Genomic DNA, 16,221 nt, shown 5'->3' with positions numbered 1-16,221 from the left:
AGAGACTCTCCTTCTGTCCTCCTCTTCCTGCTTCACTGACAGACAGGGCTCAGCCAAGAGACTCTCCTTCTGTCCTCCTCTTCCTGCTTCACTGACAGACAGGGCTCAGCCAAGAGACTCTCCTTCTGTCCTCCTCTTCCTGCTTCACTGACAGACAGGGCTCAGCCAAGAGACTCTCCTTCTGTCCTCCTCTTCCTGCTTCACTGACAGACAGGGCTCAGCCAAGAGACTCTCCTTCTGTCCTCCTCTTCCTGCTTCACTGACAGACAGGGCTCAGCCAAGAGACTCTCCTTCTGTCCTCCTCTCCCTCCCTCTTCCTGTTTCACTGACAGACAGGGCTCAGCCAAGAGACTCTCCTTCTGTCCTCCTCTTCCTGCTTCACTGACAGACAGGGCTCAGCCAAGAGACTCTCCTTCTGTCCTCCTCTTCCTGCTTCACTGACAGACAGGGCTCGGCCAAGAGACTCTCCTTCTGTCCTCCTCTTCCTGCTTCACTGACAGACAGGGCTCAGCCAAGAGACTCTCCTTCTGTCCTCCTCTTCCTGCTTCACTGACAGACAGGGCTCAGCCAAGAGACTCTCCTTCTGTCCTCCTCTTCCTGCTTCACTGACAGACAGGGCTCAGCCAAGAGACTCTCCTTCTGTCCTCCTCTTCCTGCTTCACTGACAGACAGGGCTCAGCCAAGAGACTCTCCTTCTGTCCTCCTCTTCCTGCTTCACTGACAGACAGGGCTCAGCCAAGAGACTCTCCTTCTGTCCTCCTCTCCTTCTCTCTTCCAAAAGCATTTTCCCTCTAGTCACTATATTGTTGTCCTTCAACCCCTCCCTCTCCATTTCTGTCTCTCTCTAGGACTTCAGGAGAATTTGAAGCTGCCCAGCTGTGCTCTGCTACATTTACCTCACACACACACACACAGTATAACTGTTACAACAGAAACTAAACAGAGAGAGAAGAGAGACAGGCCTGAACAGAGAGAAGAGAAAGAGAGCAGGGGAAAGAGGGTGGAGGAGAGAGGAAACAGAAACCGAGAGAGAGAGAGAGAGCATGATAGAACGAGTGCAGATTTAGCTAGTGGGGTTTGTGCCTCTTGTTGGTGAGAACTCATGAACAGAGGAGAAAGAGAGATATAACAAAAACAAAATGTGTCAACCTCCCCCTCATCCTCACCCTCTCTTTGGCTGACACATTCTACCCTCAGACAGACAGACCGACCGCGTCGGCCCTCAGACAGACAGACCGACCGCGTCGGCCCTCAGACAGACAGACCGACCGCGTCGGCCCTCAGACAGACAGACCGACCGCGTCGGCCCTCAGACAGACAGACCGACCGCGTCGGCCCTCAGACAGACAGACCGCGTCGGCCCCCTCAGACAGACAGACCGACCGCGTCGGCCCCCTCAGACAGACAGACCGCGTCGGCCCCCTCAGACAGACAGACCGAACGCGTCGGCCCTCAGACAGACAGACCGACCGCGTCGGCCCTCAGACAGACAGACCGACCGCGTCGGCCCTCAGACAGACAGACCGACCGCGTCGGCCCTCAGACAGACAGACCGCATCGGCCCCCTCAGACAGACAGACCGAACGCGTCGGCCCTCAGACAGACAGACCGACCGCGTCGGCCCTCAGACAGACAGACCGACCGCGTCGGCCCTCAGACAGACAGACCGACCGCGTCGGCCCTCAGACAGACAGACCGACCGCGTCGGCCCTCAGACAGACAGACCGACCGCGTCGGCCCTCAGACAGACAGACCGACCGCGTCGGCCCCCAGACAGACCGACCGCATCGGCCCTCTCAGACAGACAGACAGACCGCATCGGCCCTCTCAGACAGACAGACCGCATCGGCCCTCTCAGACAGACAGACCGACCGCATCGGCCCTCTCAGACAGACAGACCGACCGCATCGGCCCTCTCAGACAGACAGACCGCATCGGCCCCCTCAGACAGACAGACCGACCGCATCGGCCCCCTCAGACAGACAGACCGACCGCATCGGCCCCCTCAGACAGACAGACCGACCGCGTCGGCCCTCAGACAGACAGACCGACCGCGTCGGCCCTCTCAGACAGACAGACCGACCGCATCGGCCCTCTCAGACAGACAGACCGACCGCATCGGCCCTCTCAGACAGACAGACCGCATCGGCCCCCTCAGACAGACAGACCGACCGCATCGGCCCCCTCAGACAGACAGACCGACCGCATCGGCCCCCTCAGACAGACAGACCGACCGCATCGGCCCCCTCAGACAGACAGACCGACCGCATCGGCCCCCTCAGACAGACAGACCGACCGCATCGGCCCCCTCAGACAGACAGACCGACCGCATCGGCCCCCTCAGACAGACAGACCGACCGCATCGGCCCTCTCAGACAGACAGACCGACCGCATCGGCCCTCTCAGACAGACAGACCGACCGCATCGGCCCTCTCAGACAGACAGACAGACCGACCGCATCGGCCCTCTCAGACAGACAGACAGACCGACCGCATCGGCCCTCTCAGACAGACAGACCGACCGCATCGGCCCTCTCAGACAGACAGACAGACCGACCGCATCGGCCCTCTCAGACAGACAGACCGACCGCATCGGCCCTCTCAGACAGACAGACCGACCGCATCGGCCCTCTCAGACAGACAGACCGACCGCATCGGCCCTCTCAGACAGACAGACCGCATCGGCCCTCTCAGACAGACAGACCGACCGCATCGGCCCTCAGACAGACAGACCGACCGCATCGGCCCTCAGACAGACAGACCGACCGCATCGGCCCTCAGACAGACAGCATCGGCCCTCAGACCGAGGAGGAATCAGACAGACTAACCCCTCTATCAGGAGTAATCAGACAGACTAACCCCTCTATCAGGAGGAGAGGAGGAGTAATCAGACAGACTAACCCCTCTATCAGGAGGAGAGGAGGAGGAATCAGACAGACTAACCCCTCTATCAGGAGCAATCAGACAGACTAACCCCTCTATCAGGAGAAGAGGAGGAGGAATCAGACAGACTAACCCCTCTATCAAGAGGAGAGGAGTAATCAGACAGACTAACCCCTCTATCAGGAGGAGAGGAGTAGGAATCAGACAGACTAACCCCTCTATCAAGAGTAATCAGACAGACTAACCCCTCTATCAGGAGTAATCAGACAGACTAACCCCTCTATCAGAAGAGGAATCAGACTAACCCCTCTATCAGAAGGAGAGGAGGAATCAGACAGACTAACCCCTCTATCAGGAGGAGAGGAGGAGGAATCAGACAGACTAACCCCTCTCTCAGGAGAGGAGGAATCAGACAGACTAACCCCTCTATCAGGAGGAGAGGAGGAGTAATCAGACAGACTAACCCCTCTATCAGGAGTAATCAGACAGACTAACCCCTCTATCAGAAGAGGAGGAATCACAGACTAACCCCTCTATCAGAAGGAGAGGAGGAATCAGACAGACTAACCCCTCTATCAGGAGGAGAGGAGGAGGAATCAGACAGACTAACCCCTCTCTCAGGAGAGGAGGAATCAGACAGACTAGAGGGAAGGATAGAGGGAAGGGACCTTCAAGGAGGAGAGGAGTGGAACAGACAGGGGACCTTCAAGGAGGAGTGGAGGAGGGGAACAGACAGGGGACCTCCAAGGAGGAGTGGGGGAGGGGAACAGACAGGGGACCTTCAAGGAGGAGTGGAGGAGGGGAACAGACAGAGGATCTTCAAGGAGGAGAGTAGAGGAGAGAGGGATCAATAGCCCTCATCCCTAGTGCAGGTGACCAGCGTGGGAAGACTGACAAGCCTCACACACACAGATAATAGATGTTCTATTGAGGAACCTAGACATCTAGTGCAGCATGTAGGGAATAGGGAGCTATTTGGAACTCATGTAGTGCAGCATGTAGGGAATAGGGAGCTATTTGGAACTCATCTAGTGCAGAATGTAGGGAATAGGGAGCTATTTGGAACTCATGTAGTGAGCCTGAGAAACAGATGCTGTAGATGTGGGTGCTATAGACGAACACACACAGAGCAGTCCTAAGCTTGTTCTCAGGAACCTCCTCCTTATTAAAACACAAGTGGATGTGGAGAAGGACATCTGGTGCACACGGCTGAATGTGAAGGGGTTTCTTACTCTCTGACATGGGCACGAGGGGGGGGGGGGGGGGGGGGGGGGGGGGGGTGTAGAGGATATGGGGAAATGAGGAAACAGGCCTTCCAATGACAACACACACACACACACACACGCTACAGAATGCACATCCTGCTACATACACACAGGAACTTGTGACTTGGCAGTGTGTGTGTGTGTGTGTGTGTGTGTGTGTGTGGGGGTGTGTAGGTGTGTGTGTAGGTGTAGGTGTGTAGGTGTGTGTGTGTGTGTGTGTGTGTAGGTGTGTGTAGGTGTGTGTGTGTGTGTAGGTGTGTGTAGGTGTGTGTGTGTGTGTAGGTGTGTGTGTGTGTGTGTATATATGTGTGTCTGTGTGTTTTTCAGTCAGTCATCCACCTCTCCAGATCGAAATCCATTTGGACAGAAATGGCCATTCCAACAATCAATTTACGCAATTCTGCCACAGATATTGAGCTACTGTTTAACCACAGACCTAGAATCAGCTTCTCTCCCCCAACCATTACTTTAACCATTAGATACTAATTTAACCACAGACCTAGGATCAGCTACTCTCCCCCAACCATTAGATACTAATTTAACCACAGACCTAGGATCAGCTACTCTCCCCCAACCATTACTTTAACCATTAGATACTAATTGTTTCTATGATCAACGTAATACATCTGATGGCCATGCAGAATCGTCACAAGAAATCCCTCGTCTTTCATTGGACGATCGTTTACCTTGTGTGGCTGTCAGCCCAGTGGCGTTCCCTGGGTACTTTATTGAAGCAAAAAATAAAATATATTTTATTTTTTAAACTTGGACTTCCAATATAAAACAAAATGGTGAAATGGTTTCAAACACAGATGTTTTGATTGTTCAGATATCTGAAAGCTAATCTGACTCCTGCGTGTGTGTGTGTGTAGGTGTGTGTTTCAGTCAGTGGAGGAGGGAAACAGACAGAGGATCTTCATTCAAGGAGGAGAGTAGAGGAGAGAGGGATCAATAGCCCTCATCCCTAGTGCATCCCTAACTTAACCACAGATCAGCTTTTTCCTCCCCAAACCCAACCATTAGATACTAACTTAACCACAGATCTAGGATCAACTGGCACCTCCCCCAATCTAACCATTAGATACTAACTTAACCACAGATCTAGGATCAACTGGCACCTCCCCCAATCTAACCATTAGATACTAACTTAACCACAGATCTAGGATCAACTGGCACCTCCCCCAATCTAACCATTAGATACTAACAGATCTAGGATCAACTGGCACCTCCCCCAATCTAACCATTAGATACTAACTTAACCACAGATCTAGGATCAACTGGCACCTCCCCCAATCTAACCATTAGATACTAACTTAACCACAGATCTAGGATCAGCTGGCACCTCCCCCAATCTAACCATTAGATACTAACTTAACCACAGATCTAGGATCAACTGGCACCTCCCCCAATCTAACCATTAGATACTAACTTAACCACAGATCTAGGATCAGCTGGCACCTCCTCAAACCCAACCATTAGATACTAACTTAACCACAGATCTAGGATCAACTGGCACCTCCCCCAATCTAACCATTAGATACTAACTTAACCACAGATCTAGGATCAACTGGCACCTCCCCCAATCTAACCATTAGATACTAACTTAACCACAGATCTAGGATCAGCTGGCACCTCCTCAAACCCAACCATTAGATACTAACTTAACCACAGATCTAGGATCAACTGGCACCTCCCCCAATCTAACCATTAGATACTAACTTAACCACAGATCTAGGATCAACTGGCACCTCCCCCAATCTAACCATTAGATACTAACTTAACCACAGATCTAGGATCAACTGGCACCTCCCCAAACCCAACCATTAGATACTAACTTAACCACAGATCTAGGATCAACTGGCACCTCCCCCAATCTAACCATTAGATACTAACTTAACCACAGATCACGGATCAGCTTTTCCCTCCCCAAACCCAACCATTAGATACTAACTTAACCACAGATCTAGGATCAGCTGGCACCTCCCCAAACCAAAGGGGGATGAAACACCAAACTGACAGTACTGGTGGTGAGGATGAAGCTTATTGGCATGACGACGCTAGAGACTGCTCTCATCTGTCTGCCTCTCTCCTCCATCCCCCCTATCCCTACTGTCATCATGTCTCTCCTCCATCCCCCCCTATCCCTACTGTCATCATGTCTCTCCCTCTCCATCCCCCCTATCATCATGTCTCTCCCTCTCCTCTATCCCCCCTATACCTACTGTCATCATGTCTCTCTCCTCCATCCCCCCTATCCCTACTGTCATCATGTCTCTCTCTCCTCCATCCCCCCTATCCCTACTGTCATCATGTCTCTCTCTCCTCCATCCCCCCTATCCCTACTGTCATCATGTCTCTCCTCCATCCCCCCTATCCCTACTGTCATCATGTCTCTCCTCCATCCCCCCTATCCCTACTGTCATCATGTCTCTCCCTCTCCATCCCCCCTATCATCATGTCTCTCCCTCTCCTCCATCCCCCCTATCCCTACTGTCATCATGTCTCTCTCTCCTCCATCCCCCCTATCCCTACTGTCATCATGTCTCTCTCTCCTCCATCCCCCCTATCCCTACTGTCATCATGTCTCTCCTCCATCCCCCCTATCCCTACTGTCATCATGTCTCTCCTCCATCCCCCCTATCCCTACTGTCATCATGTCTCTCCCTCTCCATCCCCCCTATCATCATGTCTCTCCCTCTCCTCCATCCCCCCTATCCCTACTGTCATCATGTCTCTCCTCCATCCCCCCTATCCCTACTGTCATCATCATGTCTCTCCTCCATCCCCCCTATCCCTACTGTCATCATCATGTCTCTCCTCCATCCCCCCTATCCCTACTGTCATCATCATGTCTCTCCCTCTCCTCTCCCTCTCCTCCATCCCCCCTATCATCATGTCTCTCTCTCCTCTCCATCCCCCTATCATGTCTCTCCCACTCTCCTCCATCCCCCCTATCCCTACTATCATCATGTCTCTCCCACTCTCCTCCATCCCCCCTATCCCTACTATCATCATGTCTCTCCCTCCCTCTCCTCCACCCCCATGTTCTTTCTCCTCTTGTTCAGAGTGCTCTCTCTCTCTCAGGTCTGTCTGTGTATGTTATCCTCCCCACTTCACACACAAAGCTGATTGTGAATCCCTGGTTGCGCTACACTGTGTGTGTGTGTGTTAAACTCAGAGCAGCTCGTACTGACATCCACTCTCCCAGACAGATATTTCCAGTCCCAGCGTACCATTCGCTGTTGCTCAGCAGACACACACACACCTGAATACAGCTGCAACGTCAAACACTCAAACACACAGCATCATTTCATCACTTAATACGAGCAGAATGAGCAAGTGTGTGTGTGTGTGTGCTGGGGAGTTTGCTGTACAGTCTAGAGGGAGAGACTCTCCACAGGTCCTGTTCACTATCGAGCAGAAAGTCTATACAGTGAAACAGTGTTTTCTGGTTCAGTACACGGGCCACTGTTAGGTTAGGGTTAGGGGTCAGTACACGGGCCACTGTTAGGTTAGGGGTCAGGGGTTAGGGGTTAGGGGTCAGTACACGGGCCACTGTTAGGTTAGGGGTTAGGGGTCAGTACACGGGCCACTGGGTGAAAGTTTATTTATATTTTACATACACCCTTCCATATAGCCTAGTTACTATGGCAACTGTCAAACAATGCCCCCCCTACCAATTCGGCTAGAATTTATACTTTATTTTTATTAATTTACCTTTATTTAACGAGGCGAGTCAGTTAAGAACAAATCCTGATTTACAATGATGGCCTACCGCAGACGACGTTGGGACAATTGTATGGGACGGCCGGTTGTGATACAGCCTGGAATCGAACCAGGGTCTGTAGTGACACCTCTAGCAGGGAGATGCAGTGTCTTAGACCGCTGAACCAGGGTCTGTAGTGACGCCTCTAGCACGGAGATACAGTGCCTTAGACCGCTGAACCAGGGTCTGTAGTGACGCCTCTAGCACGGAGATACAGTGCCTTAGACCGTTGTGATACAGCCTGGATTCGAACCAGGGTCTGTAGAGACACCTCTAGCAGGGAGATGCAGTGCCTTATACCGTTGTGATACAACCTAGATTTGAACCAGGGTCTGTAGTAACACCTCTAGCAGGGAGATGCAGTGCCTTATACCGTTGTGATACAACCTAGATTTGAACCAGGGTCTGTAGTAACACCTCTAGCAGGGAGATGCGGTGCCTTAGACCGTTGTGATACAGCCTGGAATCGAACCAGCGTCTGTAGTGAAAACGTGTCGACTAAATATAATTTTATATTGTGACAGAAACCAACTAGACTTCACCGAGTAGTAGGCCTGTAACCTCCAGGAAGAACACCACGGTACTGTGTGGTGGTAGTGCTGGAGTGGATGTCGTTCCAGAACCTGTGGATTCTGTCACCCGATCCACTGCAATGGAACACAACAACTCGTCTGGATATTGACCTGCATTTAGACGAGAGAAGAAAGAAGGGGAGATTCATCCGTCCCGTTTTTCTCCATTCAATATGGCCTACAGCCGTCATCTTCATCCTGAGTTAATAAGTGACTGCGCTTGTTGAATTCCGTTTCAGTTTGGAACTGAACACAACGTTGCATTCTGTTTGTTGTTTTTTTACTAGGGTTGCATTTATTAGTACATACCGCACAAAAAGAAACAAACATTTTGCAACTGAAACAAGCTATTCTTATTGGACCAGTTCAGGTTACTCCCTCTCCGTTCAAGTCTGTTTTATTCCGTTGGGTGCCTAATGAACATGACCCATGTCGGAATGCTGCATTTTGTTATTGTAGCAGGATCTCACTGCTTTTAACTCTGGTAGCACAGCGGTCTGAGGCACTGCATCTCCCTGCTAGAGGTGTCACTACAGACCCTGGTTCAGTGGTCCTAGACACTGCATCTCCCTGCTAGAGGTGTCACTACAGACCCTGGCACAGCGGTCTGAGGCACTGCATCTCCCTGCTAGAGGTGTCACTACAGACCCTGGTTCGATTCCAGGCTGTATCACAGCGGTCTGAGGCACTGCATCTCCCTGCTAGAGGTGTCACTACAGACCCTGGTTCAGCGGTCTGAGGCACTGCATCTCCCTGCTAGAGGTGTCACTACAGACCCTGGTTCAGCGGTCTGAGGCACTGCATCTCCCTGCTAGAGGTGTCACTACAGACCCTGGTTCAGCGGTCCTAGACACTGCATCTCCCTGCTAGAGGTGTCACTACAGACCCTGGCACAGCGGTCTGAGGCACTGCATCTCCCTGCTAGAGGTGTCACTACAGACCCTGGCACAGCGGTCTGAGGCACTGCATCTCCCTGCTAGAGGTGTCACTACAGACCCTGGTTCAGCGGTCCTAGACACTGCATCTCCCTGCTAGAGGTGTCACTACAGACCCTGGCACAGCGGTCTGAGGCACTGCATCTCCCTGCTAGAGGTGTCACTACAGACCCTGGTTCGATTCCAGGCTGTATCACAGCGGTCTGAGGCACTGCATCTCCCTGCTAGAGGTGTCACTACAGACCCTGGCACAGCGGTCTGAGGCACTGCATCTCCCTGCTAGAGGTGTCACTACAGACCCTGGTTCGATTCCAGGCTGTATCACAGCGGTCTGAGGCACTGCATCTCCCTGCTAGAGGTGTCACTACAGACCCTGGCACAGCGGTCTGAGGCACTGCATCTCCCTGCTAGAGGTGTCACTACAGACCCTGGTTCAATTCCAGGCTGTATCACAGCGGTCTAAGGCACTGCATCTCCCTGCTAGAGGTGTCACTACAGACCCTGGTTCGATTCCAGGCTGTATCACAGCGGTCTGAGGTAATGCATCTCCCTGCTAGAGGTGTCACTACAGACCCTGGTTCGATTCCAGGCTGTATCACAGCGGTCTAAGGCACTGCATCTCTGTACTAGAGGCATCACTACAGACACCCTGGTTCGATTCCAGGCTGTATCACAACGGGCCGTGACTGGGAGTCCCATAGTGCTGCCCACCATTGGCCCAGCGTCGCCCGGGTTAGGCCACCTTTGTAAAATATGACTTTGTTCTTAACTGACTTGCCTAGTTAAATAAAAAGGTTCAAATTAAAGAACATTTTACATACGGGTGGAGCGGGGAATGGAGCCCACAACCCTGGCATTGTCAGCTCTACGCTCTACCAACTGAGCCATACAGGACCACAGTCGCCCGACGGCCTAGGCACAGTCGCCCGACGGCACGGCCTAGACACAGTCGCCCGACGGCACGGCCTAGACACAGTCGCCCGACGGCACGGCCTAGACACAGTCGCCCGACGGCACGGCCTAGACACAGTCGCCCGACGGCACGGCCTAGACACAGTCGCCCGACGGCACGGCCTACACACAGTCGCCCGACGGCCTACACACAGTCGCCCAACGGCCTACACACAGTCACCCAACGGCCTACACACAGTCATCTAACGGCCTACACACAGTCATCTAACGGCCTACACACAGTCATCTAACGGCCTACACACAGTCATCTAAAGGCCTAGACACAGTAGAGAGAGGAACAGGCGGAGAGAGAGAGAGACAGACAGACTAGAGTTCATCTCAGTGCATCTTGGCAGCATCATGCACAAAGCTAAATGTAGTGTGTGTGTGTGGTGTGTTACAGACTGCTTGTTCCATGTAACTACTATGTAATAAACCATCTAGCTGCACCTCTGTGGCAGCACATAACAGCGTCTACTTAATTAGAATAGAACTAATGTGCAGTCACACACACACATTACCATGCCAACACGATATAGCTGCCTGCCTAGCCCCCCCCCCCCCCCCTGCTCTCCCTTTCAGAAGCTGATCCTTAGTGCATTAAACCAGATCGAGTTCTCTGTCTCTCCTCACTGCCCCTCTCTTTCCCTGCCTGGCTATTCTCTGACACACACTGTTGTGTGCCATCACAGAAACACACACATTTCCTCTGTCTCCGGGACACTAGAGGCTACAACAGAGCAGATTCTCTAGCTGGTCGGGTCAAGGATAGTCGACACACAAGACACTAGACAAGAACCCAGAAATGAGAGCACTGCTGAGGAAGGAAGGGAGAGAATGCTTACCTGCGGGTGAGATGCGATGTGCTCCAGGCGGTCCCGACTGCCTCTGAGCGCCGGGGGAGACGTTAGATCCCGGGGCTCGTATGCTGTGCTGCTCCGTGTGGTGGCTGTGAGCTCCAAGGGGTGAGCAACCAGAGTTGTGCTGCTGTTGATGATGTTGCTGCTGGCTGTGGTGATGGTGGTGATGGTGGTTAGGTCCGTTTCCCCCGTTGGCATTAATCCCGGGGCCGGTCGCACCATACTGCTGGTAGAATCCAGACCGAGAACGCGATCGAGTCCTGGGCGGCTCCATGGCCATTTGATAGGGGTGGTGATGGAAGAAAGATGAGGCGAGGGGGGAGGACGTGGGAGGGGATTGCGGAGGAGAACCGTTGGAGTTGGAAGAACGAAGCGGCAGAAATCCCCTAGCGCCGCTGGTCTGACTGTAGCTGGCTACTAGTCCTCCCCTGCCCCCCTCGGCGCCCCCGTATTCTGTTCGCTCCTGCGACTCGGCTACTGCCCCCGCAACGTCACATAAATTACCCCCTTTTGGTACAGGCTCCGGGGTGGAGGGCAGTCGGGAGAAAATACAGGGTTCCTGAGTCGTCAGTTGACCCGTGGCTGCGATTGGCATTTCCTTTTGGTGGTTTCCTCGTTTTCTTTTCTGTCGTTCTCTGTATTCCCCGGTTTCCTCACCAGAAAATCTTTCTTTCTAAAATAAAATACAACTTTGGAACATACAGCTGATGACTGTTTAGAAAAAGTAAACGTTAGCAAACTAATCAGCCTAAAACAACAACCGGGTTTAAAAGGCTTCTCATTGAAAGCTGTTGTTTATAACTACGTAGCTTTCAAATGTCAAACTATTTTGTGACATAGCTTTGTTTACGCTTTCAGGAAACTCCCTGTCTCATGGATCACACAGAAATAAAAACTGAGCTCGTCCCTTTTCACATAAACATTTATCCAACTCTCAACTTTCACTTTATACATATATATATATTTTGTTTTAATTGGTAAACTACAGCGGTTCAATGTTTTCTATGAATAGACTGACTTAGTTTATTCAGCTAGCTAACTGGGTACAGTATACTTCCGTGAAAACCGCCCAGGGCACCGTATCCTGTAACGCCATGGCTAACTAGCATGCTAACTTACAACAACACACGGTTTAGCACCGATACTCGGTTACGACAAACTACCAGTAGTAACAAACTACACAGATCATTCGTGGCCCTGCCTAACGTTGTGTAAAGTTTTTTTTGTGGGGGTTAGTTTTGATAGTTTGAGTGAGTACGTCGTTAACTTATTCAGACAGTTAGCTAGAATAGTTAGCCAACTAATAGCATATTAGCCAACGAACCAACCCTTCCTCCCACAGAGAGAAAACCAAGCTAACTAGTCACCCATGTCCTCAATTCCCTTTAAAAACGTCCCTGGTTACCAGTGTGTTAAACAAAAACAAAATAGCGTATAAACTTACCATGAGCAGCTCATGTCAGCTAGTTAAATTTAAAGCTAGTACTGAATTTAAATCAATTTAGTTAGTTCCCGTCAGTCCCAACGGAGAGAAAGCGTTTTCCAACCGGAGAAGCCCGGTCACGGCCAGAAGGAATAGAGCTTTTTGCCTCTTGACTGAATGAAAAGTGTCGAATCTCAAATATCAAAGAAAAAAAAAACCCACACAAAATAGATTTAATTCGAGCTAAAAGTGGGATTTCACCTCTTTGTTCGGCGTTGACAAAACACCCGTTTGTTCCCAAGATACCATGTTTTCTTAATCACTTACCTTTAAATACACGCTACGGTCTCTACTTCATTCCCGAACTGCGACCAGTCGGTAATATTTTGATCCGTGTGTGTTTATGGACGGTGGCGTGTATTCGCTCGATGTCAACGTGAAATGTGACGAACCGTCAAAAGCAGAAGTCGGATTTCACCCAGCCCGGACTAATCAATAGCAGAATTGTATTTATTTATTATTTTCGATATTTAAACCCCCGAAAATCATCTGGGTACCGTGGGTCGTCAATGGATTTATATTGCAATTATTTTTTGGGATTACAGTGAAGGGAATCGTTTCAATAAAAAAATGTCCTATAACTTTCTCAAGGCTAAATTGTGTGTTTGAGTCCGATCGTTGCTTGATTGGTTTTGTCTGGTAAAATCAAACGAAATCTTCCATGCACTAGCAAGACCATAAGGGGCATTTAAATGATTTATTTACATGTAGCCTGCTAGCTAATGCAGCTTCTTAACCGGTATTTTTTTATGCCTGTTTATAAAAGTAGACTTTTTGTTGTTGTTGAGAATACAGGAACTATTGGGGAAACAACCAATATTAGCGCTGTTAAGGATTTGAAAATTACAAACTACATTACCAAAAGTATGTGGACACCTACTCGTCGAACATCTCATTCCAAAATCATGGGTATTAATATGGAGTGTGTCCCCCTTTGCTGCTATAACAGCCTCCACTCTTCTGGGAAGGCTTTCCACTAGATGTTGGAACATTGCTGCTATAACAGCCTCCACTCTTCTGGAAAGGCTTCCCACTAGATGTTAGAACATTGCTGTGGGGACTTGCTTCCATTCAGTCACAAGAGCATTGGCGAGGTTGGGCACTGATGTTGGGCGATTAGGCCTGGCTTGCATTCAGTGTTCCAATTCATCCCAAAGGTGTTTGATGGGTTTGAGCTCAGGACTCTGTGCAGACCTGTCAAGTTCTTCCACACCGATCTCGACAAACCATTTCTATATGGACCTCACTTTGTGTACAGGGGCATTGTCATGCTGAAACAGGAAAGGGACTTCCCCAAACTGTTGCCACAAAGTTGGAAGCACAGAATCTTCTAGAATGTCATTGTTATGCTGTAGCCTTAAGATTTCCCTTCCCTGGAACTAAGGGGCCTGAACCATGAAAAACAGCCCCAGACCATTATTCCTACACCACCAAACTTTACAGTTGGCACTCTGCATGTAACTACTATTTCATTTAGTGGTGAAGCGTGATCCATCACTCCAGAGAACGCATTTCCACTGCTCCAGAGTCCGTTGGCGGCAAACTGTACACCACGCATGGTGATTTTAGGCTTGTGTGCTGCTGCTCAGCCATGGAAAACCATTTCGTGACGCTCCCGACGGACAGTTCTTGTGATGACGTTGCTTCCAGAGGCAGTTTGGAACTCGTTAGTGAGTGTTACAACCGAGGACAGAAGATTTGTACACGCTGCGCGCTTCAGCACTCGCCAGTCCCATTCTGTGAGCTTGTGTGTCCTACCACTTCGCACTGAGCCGTTGTTGCTCCTAGACATTTTTACTTCACAATAACAGCACTTACAGTTGACCAGGGCAGCTCTACCAGGGCAGCTCTACCAGGGCAGCTCTAGCAGGGCAGCTCTAGCAGGGCAGCTCTACCAGGGCAGCTCTAGCAGGGCAGCTCTACCAGGGCAGCTCTACCAGGGCAGAACTTTTATGAAATGAATTGTTGGAAAGGTGGCATGCTATAACGGTGCCACGTTGAAAGTCGCTGAGCTCTTCATAAATATTTTCTCTTTCTTGAACTGCTTGTAAGTAAGCATTTCACTGTAAGGTCTTGTTGTATTCGGCGCCTGTGACTAATAAAGTTTCATTTGATTTGAATTGATTGATTGTATTATTCATTACTTATACAGAAATGTAAACATTTCAATAAAGACTTTTCAGGACAGCAGTAATTATACTCACATTACACAGCAGTACTTATACTCACATTACACAGCAGAAAAACATCAGCAGATTATGTTTGGGTGAAATTATCACCAACTACACCCTTATTCTTCATGAGAGGCAGGCTGCCTCTTAAAAATGGCACCCTATTACAATGGCCAATATACTGTAGCAATATATCCTATTACAATGGCCAATATACTATAGCAATATATCCTATTATAATGGGTAATATACTGTAGCAATACATCCTATTATAATGAGCAATATACTGTAGCAATATACCCTATTACAATGGGCAATATACTGTAGCAATACATCCTATTAAAATGGGCAATATACCCTATTACAATGGGCAATATACTGTAGCAATACATCCTATTATAATGAGCAATATACTGTAGCAATATACCCTATTACAATGGGCAAAATACTGTAGCAATATATCCTATTATAATGGACAATACACCCTATTACAATGGGCAATATTCTGTAGCAATATATCCTATTAAAATGGGCAATATACCCTATTACAATGGGCAATATACTGTAGCAATATATCCTATTACAATGGGCAATATACGGTAGCAATATACCCTATTAAAATTGCCAATATACTGTAGCAATATACCCTATTACAATGGCCAATATACTGTAGCAATATACCCTATTATAATGGGCAATATACTGTAGCAATATATCCTATTATAATGGGCAATATACTGTAGCAATATATCCTATTACAATAGGCAATATACTGTAGCAATACACCCTATTATAATGGCCAATATACTGTAGCAATATATCCTATTACAATGGGTAATATACTGTAGCAATATACCCTATTACAATGGGCAATATACTGTAGCAATATATCCTATTAAAATGGGCAATATTCTGTAGCAATATATCCTATTAAAATGGGCAATATTCTGTAGCAATATATCCTATTATAATGGCCAATATACTGTAGCAATACATCCTATTAAAATGGGCAATATACTGTAGCAATATACCCTATTATAATGGGCAGCTTCCACCGAAGTCAGTTCCTCCGCTTGTTCGGGCGGTGTTCGGCGGTCGGTGTCACCGGTCTTCTAGCCTTCGTCGATCCACTTTTCATTTTCCATTTGATTTGTCTTGTTTTCCTTACACACCTAGTTTTCATTTCCCTCATTAATTGGTCTGTATTTAACCCTTTGTTCCCCCCCATGTCTTTGTGTGCAATTGATTGTTGTAAGTGATTGTGCACATGTTGACTGGTGCGCGACGGGTCTTTGTACCCCTGTTTTGTTATTCTTTATGCCGTTGGTTTTGATAT

The 16,221-nt window shown here is 49.3% G+C and overlaps 1 protein-coding gene across 2 annotated transcripts in view; it reads right to left on the bottom strand.

The window, feature by feature from the left end:
- The window catches only part of LOC139402820 (E3 ubiquitin-protein ligase RNF38-like), a 43,677-nt gene extending 30,931 nt beyond the window's left edge, over positions 1 to 12,746 (bottom strand). For both annotated transcript variants that reach the window (XM_071146746.1, XM_071146747.1), the window contains exons 1-2: positions 12,676 to 12,746; positions 11,217 to 11,904 (exon numbers count right to left, since the gene is read on the bottom strand). In XM_071146746.1, coding sequence (XP_071002847.1) covers positions 11,217 to 11,904; positions 12,676 to 12,678 — 691 coding nt within the window. In that variant the 5' untranslated portion in view covers positions 12,679 to 12,746. The remainder of the gene's footprint in view (positions 1 to 11,216; positions 11,905 to 12,675) is intronic.
- Positions 12,747 to 16,221: the final 3,475 nt, after the last annotated feature.

This window comes from Oncorhynchus clarkii, unplaced genomic scaffold (genome assembly GCF_045791955.1).
Source record: "Oncorhynchus clarkii lewisi isolate Uvic-CL-2024 unplaced genomic scaffold, UVic_Ocla_1.0 unplaced_contig_5680_pilon_pilon, whole genome shotgun sequence".
In the NCBI taxonomy this organism is placed as follows: Eukaryota; Metazoa; Chordata; class Actinopteri; order Salmoniformes; family Salmonidae; genus Oncorhynchus; species Oncorhynchus clarkii.
This window is presented reverse-complemented; position numbering and strand designations above follow the sequence as displayed.